The following is a 20,769-nucleotide window of genomic DNA, read 5'->3' on the forward strand; positions in this document are numbered from 1 at the left end:
ATGTGAGAATAGTGGTTCATTTGTCAGGAAATGTATTTGTTAACACACAGTTACATTTGTTTTCTGTCACGACTTTTAGACCGATTAACCATTTCAGTATTTTTAGATGCATTATTGAATTTTTGTAAAAACTTTATTAAGAATAAAATACCAAGGTCGAATTCTAAAACAGCTGTATATAGTCCATATGGGTACACGGGTGCATTAGTCAGTTAACATCACATTAAAATAATCATGATAATTATAGCCAGGTTAGATATAGAACAAATGTTCTTCATTTTTATTTGATTATACCCTTACAATTGTCAAATGTTATCCATGTAAGCGGGTTAGACAATGAACAGGGTGTCAGATAAAAAATTATTGTACAAGGCACATTGGACCAAAACCTTTTGTGGTTTACTGCGGTGTTTAGATTTCAGGCTACTTTTTACCTACAATTTTAGGTGTTTTATCGTTCAAGTAAAAAATAACATTAACTATATAATGTTAACTATTTTCCGTTTTAAATATTTCTTTGAAAATTATTTATTTGTACATTTTGTTTGAGCCCAAGCATAAAGCCAGTGTTTTTTCCCATAATGAATCAAATACGTTTATGATCTTTGATATGATGATGCATTATTGCATTGAGTATTGTGGCTTCCTTTTTTATTTATTTATGTATTTGTTTGTAATCCTGCTTTTTGTCTTTTAAATATTAATGTGGTCTGGTCTGTAATGAAAATGATGTTTACTTGGGACTGTCTTAAATCGATTTATTGCAACATAAAGGGGCTGTTGCTTCAGAAAGTTTACATTTTAAGTCCGTGATACAGCTTTTACTGCCACTAAGCCTAATGTAGTGTTGTTTCTATTTACCTTGAATTGAGTAAAACTGCACAATATATTGAATATACTGAAAGTTGAATAAGGGGTTATGTCAGCCTTACATTGGCCTTCAAATGAATGTTAAAGAGTGACCCGCAGCAGTGATTGGCTGTGTTTCATCAATCAGAAAATGAATTGCATTTCTTAGACAACCATGTTTTAGGAGAAAGTAATACTATTTTTATCCTACTGGTCTGTATTTTAAGTGATTCTTTACATACTTCATGTTTGCACCAATGTTTGGTTTTATAGTATTATGATAATACCTTCCAAAGATAATTCATAATATTGTACATTCGAATTGAAAGGCATCAACTCCACAAGTACTAAGTACAGAAAAAGTTTTTAAAACTGGATTTGTTAATAAAACTAAATCCACTTGAAATATTAACCCTGACTTCACTGTAAATATTATTGTGCCTTTTCTTGTCTGGTTGTGTTACAGAACAGTTCAAGGTATATGTTTTTAGCTGTTCTACTAATTCACTCAGCTTAAAGAAATGTGTCCTGTGAGCCTTTCACATAAAGGTATTTGTGATTGTGATTTTGCTGCAATGTTTGTATTAACCCAGGTTTTGTATCTGTTTTCAAGAACATATTCTCAATATCAATGCTTTTAAAAAACGTCCTCCCTGCTGAATCATTATTCGAGTCCTGCATTCTATACATTTTTTATGTCTGTGGGTTGATCAATAAATGTGAAGTATGAAAAAGGTATTGCGCCCTTGCAAATCTTTATCTCAATCTTTATGATAAAATGTGACTTGACATATAACGATATAATAATAGTAATACTGTTTGGTTGAATGTTCATTTTATCGTATCATATTATATATCTTAATTCTGGGATATCACAGTTAACATTGAATAATCATGATATATGCTGCAGGACAATCAAAATTTTAATTGTAAAATGTATGATTTTTTTGGACGATAAGGCAAGTTTTTTTGCATTTAATTACCAGTAAACAAAATAAAGAAATATTGATAAAGTTTTGTATTCGAAAGATTTGAAAAAAAATGAAATTAAGATTTTTGGACCGCACTTCCAACTCCACACCGCCAGATGTCACATGTTGGTTACGCTTCTTTGACGCTTCTTGTTAATGAAGTCTGCATTCTACATAAATTGATTGTTTAGTATTCATTCTTCTTAGAACTTACCTTATTTGTCTTAACCACTTTCACAATTTTATAATCAATTTGTTTCGAAGTCTTTAGTTAATTAAGTCAATATTTCAATTTATTTAGCATTGTAGCTAGGCTAAGAGACCTGGACATGACAAATATGCCACTAATTTTGCCGGAGTCCAAATAACGTTACATTTGGAATCGATATGTATATATGTATACAACTTTACCTAAAAATTCGAGCCATTGTGGAACTTTCGTTTCCTATTTCTACTTTTCAAGCACCCCACATTAGCAGCAGGAGGGGGTTACCCGGGCTGTTGCAACAATGCGCGAGACCTTCAAGCTCTTGGTTCGGCTTTTTCCGGCTGCATTCGGCACGAGGAATGCAGACGCCGAAGCAAGCAGACTACAGTGTAGCCAGTGGAGACGGGCAAATAGAAGAAGGGTAACGATAACGGAATAAAAAGCGGCGACGACTGCTCAAGAATAGCGGTGAAACAAAAATAGACAGGTAACCCATTCTGACTAAACAAATAAAGAGATTTCGATAGTCAATGGATTTAACACAAAGGGGAATACTGCAAACAACTAACAGAGGTCTCCGGAATGAAGCCCTTTACTGCATTGAGCGTGAGTATAACCTCAACCATCAGAAAGATGTTGCGAGCAACTGTATGTAAGGTATGGAGAAGCACATGTATAGCTAAATAATGCAGGTATAAGGAAACCTGTACAGTAATGTATGTTTGACACCTCACTCTTACTGTACAGGTAGACGTTGTCGCATTCCATGACAGTGACTGGGCGGATCTTAACTATATCATCCCGGCCCCTACCGCTAATTTAACACACGCACAAGTTGAATCGCTGGCAAATGTGAATAACAGGAGTCCGGCGAGAGGCTTGTGAGGGATCAGAGGTCTGAGGCTGGCTGCTTAAGACGCACAAGCGGATTAGGACCCGTGAGCAGGTGCCTTTGTTGGCTCGCGCCGTTGCCAGTGGAGACCCGCAGTAGCACGACGCGCAAAAGGAGACGCTCGTGTAAATTTAATGCCTCCAAATGAGTCACTTCAGCACACGGGGAATAAAACGCGTTTGACAGGTAAGCTCTGCTTTTTATTTTTGTTTATTTACAAGGAAACTTTGACTAATTGTTCGCTAGTTCATACGCGCTGTTCTTTCAGAACTAAGGTAAGTCTTAATGACGATTCAATTATTCATTCACATTTTATGTTCTGTACCTTTAAGTTGCAAGTTTTATGTCAATGATTTTGCGCATTTTAATAAGGCAACGAGCAGACATGTAGATGTAGGTTGAGAGATTTTTTGTCAATTAAACTCATTTTGTGAATAGGCTTCACGTTCTTACGGTGAAGTATTTTCACGCACGAGCAGATGGTGTCCGTTCACACTGCCGAGTAGTGAGGATTTTAGCTGATGCAGTCTCTCTCTCTCTCTCTCTCTCTCTCTCTCTCTCTCTCTCTCTCTCTCTCTCTCTCTCTCACACACACACACACACACGCACACTTAGTACGTATTTCTTGTGTCTGCAGCATTGGAGATCTCTGCAGTATCTATCTGTGTATTTATGTATGTTTGACTACAGATCTCTGTCTTAACATTAATCATCCATATTGTTTCAAAATTGTCTGTCTACCTGTCTGTCTGTCTTAACACCAGCAATCATTAGCAGTCTATGATGATATATTATGGTTAGACATTGTCTCGTGAACTGTAAGTATGTATCTAATGTAAAGTATATTGTATTTTCGGTGAGGTATTGAAAATTGTGAATGATTTTATCACAGCTGCCCAGAAACGTTACTCCCATAGTTTCCATCAGGCGGTATTTTCCATCAGATACTTGGCACCATTTCTATTTGTTTTAAACAATATTCGGCCGTGCCCATCCTGTCTATTTCTGTCAGCCTCTGTCTGTCCCATTATACTGTGATGCTGTGCGGGCACACCAGTTCTGGGGTGGTGCAGTGCTGGAATCTACCCCCACTTACGTCCAATATTACAGTAGATATCTAGAATATTCTATATCTAAGAACTCGAATTAGACAACAAGCTTACTGTACGTGTTATATGTCTTACCTGTCCTTGTCCTATATGTAACCTTATGTCATTTTGTCTGAACGATGCTCAAAAGAGCAATTTTTTGTTTTCCTCAGTTTTAGGAGCTTTTCAACCAGCAAGAGTTCCGGCACCATGTTCTACGGTTCCACCTCAGCCAGCATGTCTCTGCCGTCCAAGAACCGTCTGAAGCGCCAGAGTCGCACCTTCACGCAGGTTCTCTACCGGACACTGAGTTATCGAGACCGCCGTTCCGTGACCGACCTACCTGAGCAGGTACGGGATGATCCAGCTGAGCTTTCCACGCAGTCGTCAGCGCCAGGTGTGCTGAAGATATTTGGTGATGAAATTAGCGCTGGTGCTAACTATAAGAGCGTTCTTGCCACGCCTCGCTCCAGCGCCCAAGAGCTGATCAAGGAGGCGCTCGATCGCTACTCTTTGAACAAGGCCTCATCTTGTAGCTACGTGTTGTGCGACGTGATTGGCCGCTTCGAGGGACCGGAGAGGCGATGGCGGACCGAGTGCCTTCGGGCACTTGGAAACAACGAAAAACCTCTTCTTCTGCAAGACTTGTGGAAGCCGAAGGAGGGGTACGCTCGCCGTTTTGAGCTGAGACGAAGAGGAGAGGTGGAGGAGCTAGCAGCTAAAGAGAAAGACACAATAACTGCAGGTGATGCAAAAACGCATTTACGCGAAATTGAAAAAAGTTGTTTTTGTCGTTCAGGTTGACTTATACTGACACGCAGATGTCAGGAGCAGGTGCCGGAGATAAACACATGATTGGGTCTGTCGTCGTATGGCTGGCTTCCAGCAGTTGAACCGAGGGCTCAGTTTCACTATTTTATCTTTTATTGCAGAGTAGTCATAACACTGTTATGCAACCCTCTTTCTCACTGTCATTGTGTTTGTGCCTCGGATGCTGTTGTACTAAATAACAAATTCAACAAGGTGGCCGTTGAGCCAAGACACAGGGTGGAAGTTAAATCAATATCAGCAGGCACATTACTCGGGATAAATTATCCTCAGGTTGAACTGCTTTTCTTCCTGGCGGGGTAGAAAGAACAAGTGTGTGTGTTTGTGCTTTGAGGGCTGTGTATGTGTGTGTGCACTTGAGGGCTCACCACAAGATTTTACACTTTACCTGAACACAGCTAGAAACCATTGTGTAACTTCGATGCTGTAGTTAATCTGACGCATTGGTAAAATGATCTTACTCAAGTAATGCATTTTGGATATATTAACTTGAGAATTTCTCAAGGGATGCGTGTTGTTTTAACTTTTTGGTAGTATTAGACTGCATTATCGAATGAAAGGAAATTTTATAGGGCTATTGGAAAGCAGTAATTTGTAACTTTTTGGCCAATAATCAGTAGTGGGTAGTTGATAAATATAGCGTACCTACATGTGTCCTATTGTGTGAAAGCAACATTTTTGAAAAAAAGCCTAAAACTAAATGAAGATAACTCCATTTAATGCTATTTAAATGTTATTAATATGAATTAATAATAAATAATTATACATTAATTATTTTTTTAACTACATTTTTGCTGTCACTCCATAGGACACATGTAAGGTATATTTTTCAGCTACCCAACTCCCAAGTACATAAAAACCACAGTGTTCAAAACTTCTTGGCGCTGATTCAATGTGATCATCAGACACTTGGCTTAGTGGTCTCTTGTTGTCTCTTAATTGTGTTGGGTTGTTCACTAAATGGAATGTGTTCAGTGCTTTTCACACTCAATCAAAAGGGTAGAGATGCTTTAGAAGGTGAAGGGACACTGATAAACAAAGCTGGATTCTGCAAAACACTGCTAATCTGCCTGTACACATATTGGCAGTATATGACTTTGCTGTTCAATTTCACAATCTTTTTTAACCTCTAGTGTTCCAGTAGCTCAACTGGTAATCCATAGAGCAAGGTCATAGGTTTGATTTACATGAATTGATCAAATGTATGAATTGACCTTGAATGCACTGTCGGTCGTTTTCGATAAATGTCTCTGCCAATACTTAAATGTAAATATTCTAACTAAAAGGCTGTGCCTTAAATGTTCCTTTTTATGATACTATTCCTCTACATATCCTAGAATAACAGATGAATATTGCAGTTGCACCTAATTTTCCAGGTTCAAACATTTCTTAAAATCAATCAAATTAGAGTTTAGGGTTGTTAGAGTTAGCGTTTGGATTAAAGGTGTACTTTACCTAAAAAAAATCCTTTACTCACATTCGAGTTGTTCCAACCAAAGCTGTATATATTTCTTTGTTCGGATGAACACAGAGAAAGATATTTGGAAGAATGCTTATTATCAAATAGATCTTGCCCCCCATTGACTCCCATAGTAGGGCATTTTTTTATCTGTCTGGTTGTAAGCATTCTTCCAAATATCTTTCTCTGTGTTCATCAGAACAAAGACATTTAAACAGAACTGGAACTCCAAGGTGAGTCATTCATTTTCATTTTTGGGTGAAGAATTACTTTAATTTAGAAGGTTGTATACTGTAAAGTTTGGATTTCTTTTTTGTTAATTTTATCATTTATTCGATATAAAACATGGTTTACTTAGGGACGGATGTGATGACCTCACATTTTTGTTTGTTGGTTTTATGCTTCAGGTTTCCCTGAAATTAATTCTAAAATGTGTTAACTATTGTTAACTGAGGTACTGTTGTCAGATGCCACAGCATTTAAAAACTGCTTTTTTTATTGGAATAGATAATAGTTGTAAATATTTGTTACATTTAAAGATATACCAACGACATGTGTAGAACACCAACAGAAATAATATCTCCCAAAGAGAGCATTGGAAGTTTTGTTTAAAACCCTCCAAACTTTTTTATTAGTGTTTAATTGACCACTTGCCCCTTTTTGAAATCAATGCAAATGTATAAAACTACAACAACTAAAACACTCTTTCACAACTGAATTATAGTTAACATTCCATTTTACATAGCACACTACAACTACTGTAACTTTAATTTACAGGAAGTCAAGAAACGTGGTGAATAATGCCTTGCTTTGCTCGAAAGACTGAAATGAAATGAATGCACACAATCTGTATGTATTGTGATGGATTTGTTAATAACTGTCACATATTGTGCTGTGGTGTTTACCCATGCCCAGGGACCCACACAAACTCCCCCGTGCAATCTTCATCCCTCAGTAGAAGCGGGAATGCTAGATGCTATCGGAGCTCCCCCAGGGGCTGGCGTATGGTACAGCCCTGCACAGCTTTTGTTAAAGGTGGGAATTGTCCTCAGGTATGGTGTCAACCACCAGCCCTCCTCCATTACTATGCAGACCCATAATTTACGGTATTGCTCCATGTGACAGTCCAGTGTTTAATCTATCCAGCATCTTACCACATTATATCCCCCATACAATTATTATTCATCCATCATTTCATGAGCCTCTCTACAGCAGCTAGACATATTCTGTTGTTATATACAATTCAACTCAATATTTTTTTTAAGATACTCCTTTAAACTTAAACAATAAAAAAGCAAATACACTCAATCTGTTGTTGTTCTATAACCATTTTACCTTCGTTATTATTTTAAAGATGTTAAACAGAATGTTAACAAGCACTATTTCTTACACCGAAAGTAAATAGGGTCGATTTAACTAAACATAAAGCACTAAATTAACATATTTACCTTTATTATGCTTCGCAAGTCCCCTTCATATCCACTCCAAGCTGTGTGCAACGGTGTCCTTGAATGCCCAAAAACGTGTTTTCATTTCAGCTGTATCATCACTATCTACGCTCAGTGAAACCATGTTATGACAGAAAGCATGAATTAAAGTTAAACATATTATAATTTCACTTATTCTTTGTTTTTAATGCTTATGTGTACATTCCATTAGGTAACCTTAAGCGATTGGTTCATTACATCCGGCAGGTTAGTTAATGACTGCATACATCAAAGTGTTCAATGATTTTCTCTCTGAAACAGATATTAACGCTCAAGCGAGGAAGCTGCAAAGAAACCGCGCTAAAGGAACGATGACGCTCCAGCATGGAACATCGTTCTGCCGCAGCCTCAGTGAAACCAGTCTTAACTTGGTGGGCTTGCCTGGAGAGGAACCCAAACGGTACTACTCCACCCTCCCTGGGCCAATCAGATCACGCTCTGCAAGGGACCATGAGACCCGTAAGGAGCGTGACGGGGGCGGAGTTAAACACTCTCTTTACCAATCGCCACACTTGCTGCTTCTTCAAGGCTACAACCAACAGGTGAGTGAATTAAAAAAGAATGACCAACTCATGATAGGAAATGTCACTTGACTAAATGTGTCTTAGCCCTTCTTTTAAACACGAATCGACACATTTCCTTGATTTATTTGTTTATCGTTTTGATTTATTCTTGCTTGTCAGGATTGCCTGGTTTACCTGTTGAACAGGGACCAGCACACAGTCGGTCAGGAAACAGCGTCCGCCCGGCCAAATATCTGCCTCTCTTCTCCAGATGTTCTTCCACTTCACTGCCGAATCCGTCGTGCTCCATCACGACGCACCTCCTCAGAACAACGCTTACTCCTGGAGCCTGTCGCCCACGGGAACGTGCTGGTTAACTTCATGCGTATCGAGCGGCCCACTCCTCTTCGTCATGGCGATTTATTGTCTTTTGGTGCTCATTATATCTTCCTGTACAAAGATCCATTGAGTGCGAAACCTCTTCCTGCCCAAACCCTCACTCGACTCAGAGCGCTGGCACGTCTTTGTGATGGTGAATCGGGGGGTGCGCCTGAGAAAGGGGAGGCGTGTCGTATGTGTGGGGCCGTATTGCATGAACCGGTGGCGTCTCGACGCAGCTCTAAGGCTCCAGTTCGGAGTGCACAGAAACGAAAGCTTGCCTTGGAATTTGAGCGGGCTCAAGAGGATGCTCTGGTGAGCCGGGTGCTGACGCTTATCGAGCCGAGCGGGGATGACCACAAGCTGACACCAGCATATCTGCTGTGCCTGTGCATCAAACACTCAGCTAATACATTTCCACCTGGCAGCTTCGGTAAACTATTGCTGAAAATTGCCAAGAGGATTCAAACCATAGCATGGGTTAGTACTCTTGTCAATATTTAATGTTAGTTCAGGAAGTGTGTTGTGTGTACATCCTAACATTTCTCTTAAAAGAGAATTGCCCTTATTGCTCAACAACAAATGTGTAGTTGATCCCATATGATCAAAAGTGATGTTTGAAATTGCATTCTACCATACAACATCTGGAGTATATATTATGCATACTGTGCAGTGTAGGCACATTTTCTGTATACACAGAATCCTTTCCTGTCCTACTACAAAATAGCAAACACTGCAGTGTGGAAAACTGTGTCCCTCAATGAACTTCCTTTTTTAGCATCGCAAATGAACCACAATCTCTCTCCTGGCAGTTTATTCGATGAGACTGAAATTATAAACATTCGTTAACAAAATTCAGGTTTTTCTCTATATGAAAACTTAACGCTGCTCTTGGAATTAAAAATGCACTATGACGAGGTCATGTGACAGCAATGTCAATGTCCGATTCTTTTTAAAGCACAATTAAAGAAAACAGTTTTTGACGAAATTTTACAAAAATAAATAATCAAAACAGTATAAAATAATTGAAAAAAGAATAATGATATGAAATAATAATGAATGAATACTAATAAAATGTTTCTTTTTAAAAATAATTTAAAGAGGAACTATTACAATGTGCTCAAAATTAAACTTCATGCAGTGTGTAATGTTGCTGTGTGTGAATAAGCAGTCTGCCAAGTTGTAAAGCTGAAAGTGAACGAATAACAAAGTTATTGGCTTGGGAAAAAAGGACCATCTGACCAATCAGATCAGAGTAGACTGACAGATAGGAGAGGATTAGACCGATGAATTGCCGAACGAATCATTTGAGAGTCAGTCAAGAAGTAAGGAAATCATAATATTGGAAAATGAAAGTGGTTTTACACTTTGTATGTACGTCAACTTGTTTAATGGACACTCCATGAACCAAAGTGGGACCTTAAAAATCACAAATATGTACTCTTTAAAGTAATAAAACGCATCATTAATTGTAGCAGTTTACAGTAGCAAAGAACATGCATTATAGCACCATTAATGCAACATTTTTCTAATTCTGCCCTTTTTAATGTAAGTATTGCTAAATTACATAATTTCTTATGTTTTTTAATTTTTTGCTTCCCTGTATTTTCTATAAAGCTGCTTTGTTACAATGCAATATTGTGGAAAGCACTATAGAAATAGAACTGAATTACGACAAAAAAGCTCACTTTATAAAATGTTAAAATATAAAAAGCTAAAAATAAAACATTTGCGTAATGCACGCTTTTTTAGCCTAAACTTAACTTCCGGGACACAGCAAAAGAAATAACAAGTAAATTACAAATTAAAAGTATGTCAAGCCAGTATTCCTTTGGGTTACCAGTAGAACTGTAACTTGGTTTAACTTAATGCGACAAAGTTAACAAATTGTTTATTTAATAAAATGAACACACAATGAAATGCAACAAATTGTTTATTTAATACAGTTATTATACAATAAAATATTATAGAAATTAATAAAAATAAAATGAGTTATTATTAGCCACTAGCCAGACTAGTATCAAACACAGATCAGTAGTTAATCGGGCCTGTCTATAATGCAGTATAGTAATATTCTAGTTGGTACATAGCAGTGAAAAAGGGGTTGACACAATTGTCTACTCTGTCTTGTCGTATGTCTTTATCATAATACATTAGACTTAGATTCTACATTTTGTTCATATTTGAAACAACATTTTGAAAAAGTGTGTTTGACCATTATGTTTGTTATTTCTTTCGTCTCTTTACATAAAGCCAAAGTATATCCGTTGAATCTAAGATATCAATGTTAAGAAGCTTGTATAGACTGCTGGAATAACTAAACAAAGATTTGTTGTTGCCGATTTAAACACTACAGAACAAATTGTGTAAAATAGTAATGTCCCTTTAACCCCCTATCAAAGGGACTATGAAGCATTTAACAACTGCTTGAAACTGTCTCTCAACCCATTAATTATTAAAATCCAATTATAGAATGTCAACCATCATCCTGAATACTAACCAAAAGTAAAGACAATACAACAAATAATAGGGGTAATAGCCCCAGCGAGGAGAAATGGAAGGTAGCGAGGTGATAACAGGTTGTACTATACCTCCCACATTAAGCCTTTTAAAATACCATGACATTAATTGCCGCCCATCCGTGTGTCTCTTAGGAGAAGACAAAGGACTTGGCCCAGAAGCAAGCTCAGCAGTAAGTATCACGTTCCACCTTGCAATTTGCTCATACGTGAAGTCGTCCTTTGTTCGCATGACCCTCGAAGGTCATAGACTGCTGAGTAGGCCATTGGCAATTCTGTAAGGGTTACCAAACTATTGAATTGAATTGAATTGAACTGAAATGTTGTTTTTGTGTTTGGTTATGCAGTCAGGACCCCGCCTCGCTTTCTCTCCTCAGCATCTCAGACCTAGTACCTGACCTCCAGTTTATATTCTTCTGGATGTCCAACGCCATCGAGATACTTTATTTTATTCAGCAGAAATCGCCCACATACATGCAGGCTATTGAGCTCATGGATGATAAAGGTATGAAATAGATACTTATATTATTTTAATGAGAATGAATTAAACAAATGTAGTGTATGAAGATACAATGCCCAAGGACTTATTATGAATGGGTTGATGTGATGGCAGCCTTGAGATAAGGACACCACCGGGAAAGAAGCCCTTGCAGATTTTCGGTCAATATAGATAGATGAACATCATTTAATGTGTGCCAGCGATTGTTGGCACAGTGTGAAATGAAGAAAAAATGAGACAATATTTGTTCCTTGCCCCCTCTCAGCACTCAACATACCCCTCTGAAAACCTATATTTTTATATACATTTAAATAAATAATATTTTTCTTAGTTAATGAGACACTTTATATGAGCAGTATCAAAACAGTCAAGTTATACATTTGTATAATGTCCCCTTTTTAACCATATCTCATGGATATTAGGAAAGACTGCCTGACCCAAACCTACAAGATTTTTAAAGAAGAATTAGGACGTGTGCAAATTTGAATGGGTGTGAACACTTAAGCAAAATTAGATGCATATAAATTATATTTGGATAATAATGTACATTAGAAACGCATTCGAGAAGTTTTGAACCAGAAAGTTTTTGGCAAACCTGAACAAAATATCTTAATTTTGTCTCCATTGGTGCAATAAATTTGGTTTCTTTTTTCATCATAGCAGGATCTAAAGAGTCTCTCCTCTCAGCAACAATATCAGCCAACGAAGAAGCCATGACCATATTAGAAGAAGTAATCATGTACACGTTCCAACAATGTGTCTACTACATCACTAAGGTACTGTGTAGTATTAAGTCCGCCTGGCGCCACCAAATGAGATGTTACCAGAGCCACTGAATGAATTATTCAGTGCATACGTGAATGTCTTCTTGGTCTGCACCCTTACCCCCAAATTCTTCTCCTCGTTCTAATATTATGCCACAAAGCATTTTATTCATCACAAATGTCTGTTCTTTACTTTTCAGACTCTGTACATTGTGTTGCCCGGCCTGTTAGACTGTAACCCGTTTGGGGCCGAGCCTTCATCCGAGCAGTGTCGCCGAGCTGTGGGCGCCTGCGTGTGTGCCGTGTGTGTGATGCCAGAGGCCGTGCGAAGGCTGGTGAGCGTGTTTCAGACGACAGCCGACCTCCTCCAGCAGTACCAGGTTCATTCTGAGATTCAGAGTCAAATGTTCGCCTACCTCTTCTTCTTTACCAATGTATCGCTCTTCAATCAACTCATCGATAAAGGTTCGATCAAACATCTGCTGCTGCTTTTCTAGCTTTCGGTTGTTATTCTGAGCATAACACACATCGCATACTGAAAGGCACAATCACACACCCTGTCATATATTTTCATTAAGCAGACCGTGCTGCTATGGAAACAGCATGGCGCAGGTACTGTGTCAGCAGTCGATACAGAAAACAGACGACCAGGTGAAAAAGGAGAGAGACGTACAAAGGAAAAAAGAGAACAGCAATTTTATTCTGCCCTCTAGTGTTACACTAGATACTCTGAATGAGTCAGTGGATGCTTTGGGTCCCATCATAAAGGCATAGGTCACCCAAAAATGAGAATTCTGCCATTAAAAAAAAATAGATGTCTTGTATTGTAATTGGCTGAATTTAATTTCCCAATATTCGTTATTATTGCATAATGTTACAAAACCCTCACCAGTTTCCTTTTTAAAGGGACATGTCCTTTTTTAAAAACACATGTCTTACACTGCATGTAGTACATGTGTGTATTATTCACGGTCAGGTTAAGATTATTTTGCCTGACAGCCATAATCTTCCTTATGTCATAACAAATAAAAAGAGCATCATGGGTGGTCTTCACACACAAACATCTGCTTACACTCACACAGTGTGAGAAGTGACCTTTAATACACTCCGTAATAACAGATTATTTATGCATGTAAATTATTTTTACAATCACGCGTATTAGGATAACAAATGAATGTGCGCAACGGTGTGTTTGTAGGCCCTGCTCGCGGCTGGTTTCAGCGTTCACGCGTCTTGCAGATCCAGGCTTGTCTGAAGATGGTTTTGGACTGGGCGAAAGGGGCTGGGCACAGTCATCTCGCTCAGAAATTTTTCGCCAAGTTCTGCAGCACTTTGAGCATCATGGCCACGCCCCCTCAACAGCTTACACAGGTAACATATACGTGTTCATTTTATCTGCGTTGCCGTGCATTTTTCTGTATTTTCTACTTGTGGTGATCGCATCTGTATTAAAATAGTTTTATTGGCTTAAAATATAAAAGATGATGGATTTATAAGCAAACATACTGTATATCAAAAAGACCAGCCACATCAGAAAACTGCACAAAAAAATAAGGGATCGCCCCCTTAATTTGATTCAATGGTTATGTTTTGATATGTGGCATGCTGTAAACTTTTCTGGCATTTCTGGTTTATTAAAACGTAATGCTGATCTGGATGATATTTTCAGAAGATGACTAAATTTGTTTTAAGGTTTGTTTTAACAGTTGTTAAAGGACCACAAATTATGAGTGTCATTGCAAGTCCAAAAAGTATTAACTGCTCCTGCATTTGTGTGTGTATTTGTGTGTAGATGAGTTGGAAAGCTTTGTGTGTGGAGCACCCCTCTCTCAAACCCGTCCAGCTACACAGAATCTTAACACAGTACCAGCTTATGGCTGAACTGGGTCCTCTGCCAATCTGGCAACCAAGCAGTGAAGACGAGGCCTATATCTACAGAACAGGTAGTTATGACGTACTTTTAAATGAATCAATATGTATTTGTTGACTTGTTTTATGTAATAGCATGTCCATAGTATTATCTATTTTACATCAAGAGACATTGTGATAAAAGTAAACAGTTGTCTTTGTGTGTTTTCAAAAGTAGATCTACTCGAGAGTTTTGAGAATCATCCTCCTATCGTGCTACCCAGTGCTGGCTTCAAAGTGGACCTGGAGAGCGATTGTGTTGAGGACAGTATATACCGCCAGCTGCTTTACGTTCGTCACTTTGTGTGGGGTCTGCGCACCAAGACCCCTCCCTCTAATGGCTGCACAGACCGACAGGAAGCCCAGGTAATGTCATTTTCTGTCATACATACTGGTGTACAAGAGAAATGCTTTTATTTTAAAAATTGACCAGTTTATGGCTTTTAAAGTGTTGTTTTAAAAGGTGAACTGATTTCTTCAGGACTGTGGCCTGAGATTTAAATTCTAGACATGAGAGTCATTCTTAATCTCATTATAAGATTAACTCTGTAATTACTTCTGACTGAATAATGGGTCAAGTCTGTATCAGTCCCATGTGGAAAAACCTGACATGTTTACACATCTATAAAACCTACACATGATTATGATTAGAAGTTTGGGTCAACAAAATCTTATGGCAGTCCGTAAAGTTTTTCAATGTCCTTGACACATTTTAAAATAACCTGCTTTGTGCGCAGGGACGTACTTATGTTTTTTCTAACAATGGTTTTTATACAATTACATTGTATGTATTCATACGAATCACTACCTTGTAAAACTGTTACGTTTTCACATTAGATCAGGCTTGTCTTGTTTTTTACAGTCTAGTTGACCACATTATTCCCTATGTATCATTTTTCGTCAAGGCATTTCATGCATAAACTGGCCAAATTTCAACATGAAGCCGACAAGGAAATAACTAAAGCATCAAGGAAAGATCAAAAATCAAGTTTCTTCAAAACTCCTGTTCATATTGCCCTGAAATTTTGTTCTCCAGCGTGACCCTCCTCAACCCCACACCAGCCCGCACCCAGTGCCTTCTTTGCGTGGGGAGGGAGAAGGGGAGGTACGGGGCCCCTCGGCCAGTCTCGGAGGAAGAGGAGAAGGGTCCGGAGCCGAGGATCGTCCACGAGACAAACCGCCACACAGCATTCACTACAGGAATGGGAACGGAGTGCGCTACGGCAACCAAACCCAAACGACAGACTCTACCTGTATACTGACTCCGCCCAACACGCCTCTCTATCCCGAACACACGTATATACACTCCAATACACAGTCCAATCCGGCCCACTACTCCGAGCATGCTTCACAAGAGCACACACATACACACTCTCACACTAAATCTAACGGTTGCATGCGTTCCACCCCAGAACACAAGAAAATCAATGGCTTCATCAGCAATGGCTTCGAAGGCAAGTCAAAGAAACGTCCCTTGGGTCGTGGATGTGTGTGTTTGTCTGTTGGGTCATTACTGTTATGCAGTGCCTTTACATAGTAAAGTTTAGTCTAGAACTTTTCCAATTAAACCAAATGGTACAGCAAACTTTTAGAAATGTGACATATTTAATTATAACGTGATTATCTATCTACACAAGAAAATGTGGAATAATGCTAGAAAAATCCCCCCCAAAATAATACTTAATAATGAATTTTAAGGAATTGCATGAATGTGTTGTTTTTGTTTAATATTGGTCTTACCTCATATTTGTACCTTTTTATGTATCTGTTAGACACTTTTAGCAAAAGAAACCTAAAGCGCATTCAAGGTTCGTATTTTCTTTTTTTTAATCTAATTTTAGTTCCCCGGATGTTGAACCCATGAACCCATGAGTTGTTTAGTTTTGTGTTCCCTGGGTATTAAAGTCATTGTGTTTGTAATTTTATCTAACATGAATGATTTAAAAAAAAGTGGCAGTGTCAGTTAAGTTAAGTGGCAGTTCACCCCAAAATGAAAGGTCTGTCATCGTTTACTCACCCTCATGTCGTTTTAATTCTGTATTGATTTTCTGCAGAACACAAAAGAACAAGGTTTGAACTATGTTGGTAACATGTTGGTCTCTATTGACTTGCATTGGTTTTGTGTTCATACATTAGATGTGAATGGGGACCCAATGTTTTTTGTTTACCAACATTCTTCAAAACATCCTCTTTTGTATTCAGCAGAAGAAAGAAAGTCATACAGGTTCAAAATGACAAGAGGGTGAGTAAACAATGACAGAATTTCCTTTTTGGGTAAACCAAATCCCATTAAAGTCTTTAATTTATCATTTTGTTATCATTTTTAAATGTGGAAATTTCATAGCTGATAATAGCACAATCCACTTAAAGTAGTACAATGATTTAAATCGCACCCCTTTATTCACCCAAATGTGATTTCAAAATGATTGATATTTAAAAAAAACTTTTACAGGTAACTTTTACAACACGTAAATACATTTACGTACATGTGGAGACGTAACACTGCATAGTAGAAATGACCCAGTTATCATCTACACATGTTAGCTGTTGTTGTTTGATGACAGGCATGACTGATTTGTGTACATTGCTTGTATTTGACTTGAATAAGTTGCATGTGTAGATGCATGTGTTTATTTCTTGAGTAATAAACACATGCACAGAGGTCTGCGTATTATCAGTTTTGTGTGTGTGTTCACTGTACACTTTGTTGAATTTTTGTTTACGTGTGCACTTGTGTATTTGCCTATTGTGGACATATTGATGTTGTTTATAGGACCAACCTCAGAGTCATTGTGTGTGTGTCAGACGGGAACTGAGTCCTATGTGTATTTGTTTTATTCCTGACGTACTCCAGGCCCTGTAAGTGGTTGTGGCTTTCCTTTCCCTGTCCATGTCTCTCACAATCTGGGCCCAAACTCTGATGATATCTGTTCCGTCTTTGTAGTGGACCTGGATAAAGGACTGTACGGCCTGGGAATGGGACTTATCGATGGACTTGTGAGTCACATCACTATTGCTGGTGGTTAAGGTTTTATGTGCATAATACTATCAGGACGAATTAAAGGATGTTAGCCTTATGTGCCCTCTCATTTGCTCAACCTCCAGTTGTTACAAACCCAAAGTAATCTTTTATCATACTACGGGAGACAATGGTGACCCAAAACAGTTTAGTTAAAAACTTCATTAAAATATCTTAATTTCTTTGCAGCACAACAAAGAAATGTATACAGGTTTGTAACAACTGGAGAGAGAGCGAATGATGTCAAATTTTCATTTTTGGGTGAACTATCCCTATAAGTGTCTATGTCATTTTTAGGTTAGGTTTTCTTCAAGCTGACTTTGAAATTAAGTCAGACTCTTCCAATCCTATTCTCCGCTCGTTTCTCCGTCATGTCCATCACTGACTATTAAAAAAATTGGCAAAACGTTAAAAAAAATAAAGTGAAAAGTGATGCATTCGTGTTAATTCCATAGCCTATCTTTTCCATTAAAAAGCCAACCAGTGCGTCTTTTTTTTTTTTTTTTTAAACACAGCATACCCCTTTGAACTCTCCTGGAATCTACATCAGGACACTGATTCCAGATGGACCAGCTGCTGCAGATGGAAGACTTAACATCGGAGACAGAATCCTGGCAGTAAACGGGACGAGTCTCATTGGAGCAGACTACCAGAGGTTAGTGCTCAATGTACATATTGTATATGATGATCTTATCTCTCTCACACACTTATAGTTCAGCAAAAATTAAAATTTTCATATAAGATGTTACTGTTACATTTTGTGCAGGTATTATTAAAACACGCAGTTAAATTTGTCTTTGTCTCTCTCTTGAAGTGCTGTGGATTTGATTCGTCTTGGGGGAGGACGGCTCCGGTTTCTCGTCGCCAAATCAGATCTTGACGTATCAGAGAAGATCATCGCCTCTTCCTGCTGAGAGAGTAACTGCAAGTGTGACTCTCTACCTAGATGAAATATGAGGAGAGACATCGAGTCCTCCTTAGACTAGAGACAGGAGAATAAGCACACTATAGACCTTGCAGCCCTGTACAATACTGCACTAGTTCTCATTCATGAGAATGACAGTTTGACAGCTCTGTCTTACTTTACCTCTTACACAAATTGGTTGTGGTTTTTGAATGTAAAAAATAGGGGAATGTATTCGTGCACGTAATCTGGCTGATGTGATGTCAACCCAGTGACATCTCTGAAAAATACTGGGCTTGGAACAAAAGGTTTAAGGGTGGTCCCATTCTTCTCCTGCCTAATGAATAAGCTATACCATAGAGGACATTGGTGGATACCCTCATCAAGAAGCCCAGGTCCATATTCCCAGATGCCCGTCCTATCAAACCCAAACCACAGCCCTGTTAAAATCTATCACATTTTTAGATGGTGTTATTTGCTGGTAATAACAAACAAAATAACAAACAGTACTGTATCTGTACTATACAGGGTCCTAACCAAACGCGACATAGTAAACACATTTTAACCCAGCTGTCTGTACCAAGCTGCATCCCAGTTCGCCTACATATATCTACTTAAAGTATGCATTTTCTGCTATGGCCCAATATATAGATTTCAGTGCATAGCAGAGCATATCACTGCTGTCCTTCTGTAAACTCATATCTCCATATTTCGTGATTCTTTTTATGCCATAAATCATTCTTATTAGTCACCCTTATGCTTGTCACTGGGTTTGCAATTATATAACCAAGAACTAAAGTATTGTAAGTGCTTTTCAACAAAATATGTAATAATTGAAAAGTATTTTTTTACATTTCCTTAAAAACAGCGAATTCGGACATACAAGGTTTTAGAAGGACAGGGATGAAATGCAAGTTTGTAAAGGGAGTGAAAATGGTTATCTAGACGCACAGTTTTATTGTTCGAAGCTATAAATAGTTATTATAGGCCAATAGTTTAATCTGATATTTTTATATAGCACTACCTATGGAATTTATACATTTGTGTAGCGTCACTACACTTCTCCTATTTGCAACGAGTTATAGATTTTAATACTATTTACGTTTTGTGACGACAGGCAAGGTAGCCACGCCCAAACTGAAATCTCATTGGACCGAAGTCTCCTGCTCGTCATAATGAATAATCATCAAAGATGGACAAGCAGCTAGTGATTGTGGCAGGTTCAGAAACTACAATTTAAATACTACGAAAAATCGACAGCAAGACATTAACAGAAGCCTCGCCGAACCTTTAAAATGTAAAGGTATGCATTCATCTGTTTATCTTAGAAGTTTCTTATAAGTAACGAAAACGGATAAACTTGTCTACACGCTGTTTTGTGATTCGCGTCACACAATGCGTTCAGTGTCGCGTCTGGTTAGTTCCCTGTTATACATTAAAGATGTTTAAGTGGCCTCGCGAAAAGGCAGAATTGAATGTATTTTCTATATTTGGTGGAAATATTGGTTCTTCGGATATAACAGGTTTTTGCCTCATGCAAAATCCTCCAAAAGAACTTATTTATTAACTAAAATATTTGAAAGTTTCATTAGTGATAAATCATATATGTACGTAACTAAATCAACACGAAGCGTCTAATTCAAGGTGCACTTCTCTCTCTCTCTCTCTCTCTCTATTTTACATAATTGTGTTAGTTTACCATGTTGGCAGTTTTCACAATGGAAGCAACTGTACGTTTATTTATTCACAAGCTGCATATGTGTAAGCATATATTGTTTTCAAAATAACAGTATTAGTATACTACGTATAATTCACAATAGAAGCTTTCTCCATTTATACTTGAGAATACATTGCACAAGGTTTTGAATACAAGGGGTTTCTTTTTTCCATTATTTCATGTTTGTACCAAATCTGTATCGCAATATTTCATAAATACGTTTCGTTTTTGGTTGAACTTGTATTTGGAAAATTTATATGGTAACCTTGCTATTAAATTAAACGTCGAAATCAAACTGAACTTTGAATATTTGTCATTAATGCTGTACACAGAAATGGCCAGGAGAGGGCGCCAAAACACTGCGGATGGGGTTGTTCTTTACAAATAGATAAATTGCAGACTAGAGCTTGTTCAACACACATCTGCCTACCCATATATTTATTTATTTTTGTTTGTTTTTAAAGGAAAATGTGTACAAGATTTCGAATAGACCGATACTTGTGTGTTTACGGCAGTTATGATCTATTTCAGTGGATTTCAACGGGATACACCGCCCACCAGGGGGCAGCATTGTGTCAAAATTCGGATCTCTGTTGTATTTAATGTTTCACATTACCTGCTCTTGTTTGTGAAAATATCACCACGATCAATCTCATCTTGTAATTAAGATGATATCGAACATTTTTCCCAGTAGAAGATTGCTTTATATCCCACTTCGTGAACAGACCTTTTCATTTGGCAAACGATTTTAATGAAATGCCACGCTTGATTCAATA

General features: G+C 38.0%; 1 protein-coding gene across 6 annotated transcripts; it reads left to right on the plus strand.

The window, feature by feature from the left end:
* The first annotated feature begins 2,261 nt into the window (after positions 1-2,261).
* radil (Ras association and DIL domains) lies at positions 2,262-20,283 on the plus strand. Of its 6 annotated transcripts, XM_056738555.1 has the most exons (18): positions 2,262-2,634; positions 2,776-3,106; positions 4,182-4,753; positions 7,211-7,330; positions 8,044-8,324; positions 8,466-9,143; positions 11,318-11,355; positions 11,530-11,687; positions 12,342-12,457; positions 12,646-12,910; positions 13,644-13,816; positions 14,238-14,388; positions 14,529-14,719; positions 15,390-15,807; positions 17,208-17,350; positions 17,888-18,027; positions 18,187-18,290; positions 19,394-20,283. In XM_056738555.1, the coding sequence occupies exons 3-17, from the start codon at positions 4,219-4,221 to the stop codon at positions 18,284-18,286; spliced, it is 3,507 nt and encodes a 1,168-aa protein (XP_056594533.1). In that variant the 5' UTR covers positions 2,262-2,634; positions 2,776-3,106; positions 4,182-4,218; the 3' UTR covers positions 18,287-18,290; positions 19,394-20,283. The 6 variants fall into 6 exon arrangements, with proteins under 6 accessions (XP_056594533.1, XP_056594525.1, XP_056594516.1 ...); XM_056738547.1 differs by having other exon boundaries at positions 2,262-2,685; positions 18,187-20,283; XM_056738538.1 differs by having other exon boundaries at positions 18,187-20,283.
* Positions 20,284-20,769: the final 486 nt, after the last annotated feature.

This window comes from Triplophysa dalaica, chromosome 2 (genome assembly GCF_015846415.1).
Source record: "Triplophysa dalaica isolate WHDGS20190420 chromosome 2, ASM1584641v1, whole genome shotgun sequence".
NCBI classification, from domain to species: Eukaryota; Metazoa; Chordata; class Actinopteri; order Cypriniformes; family Nemacheilidae; genus Triplophysa; species Triplophysa dalaica.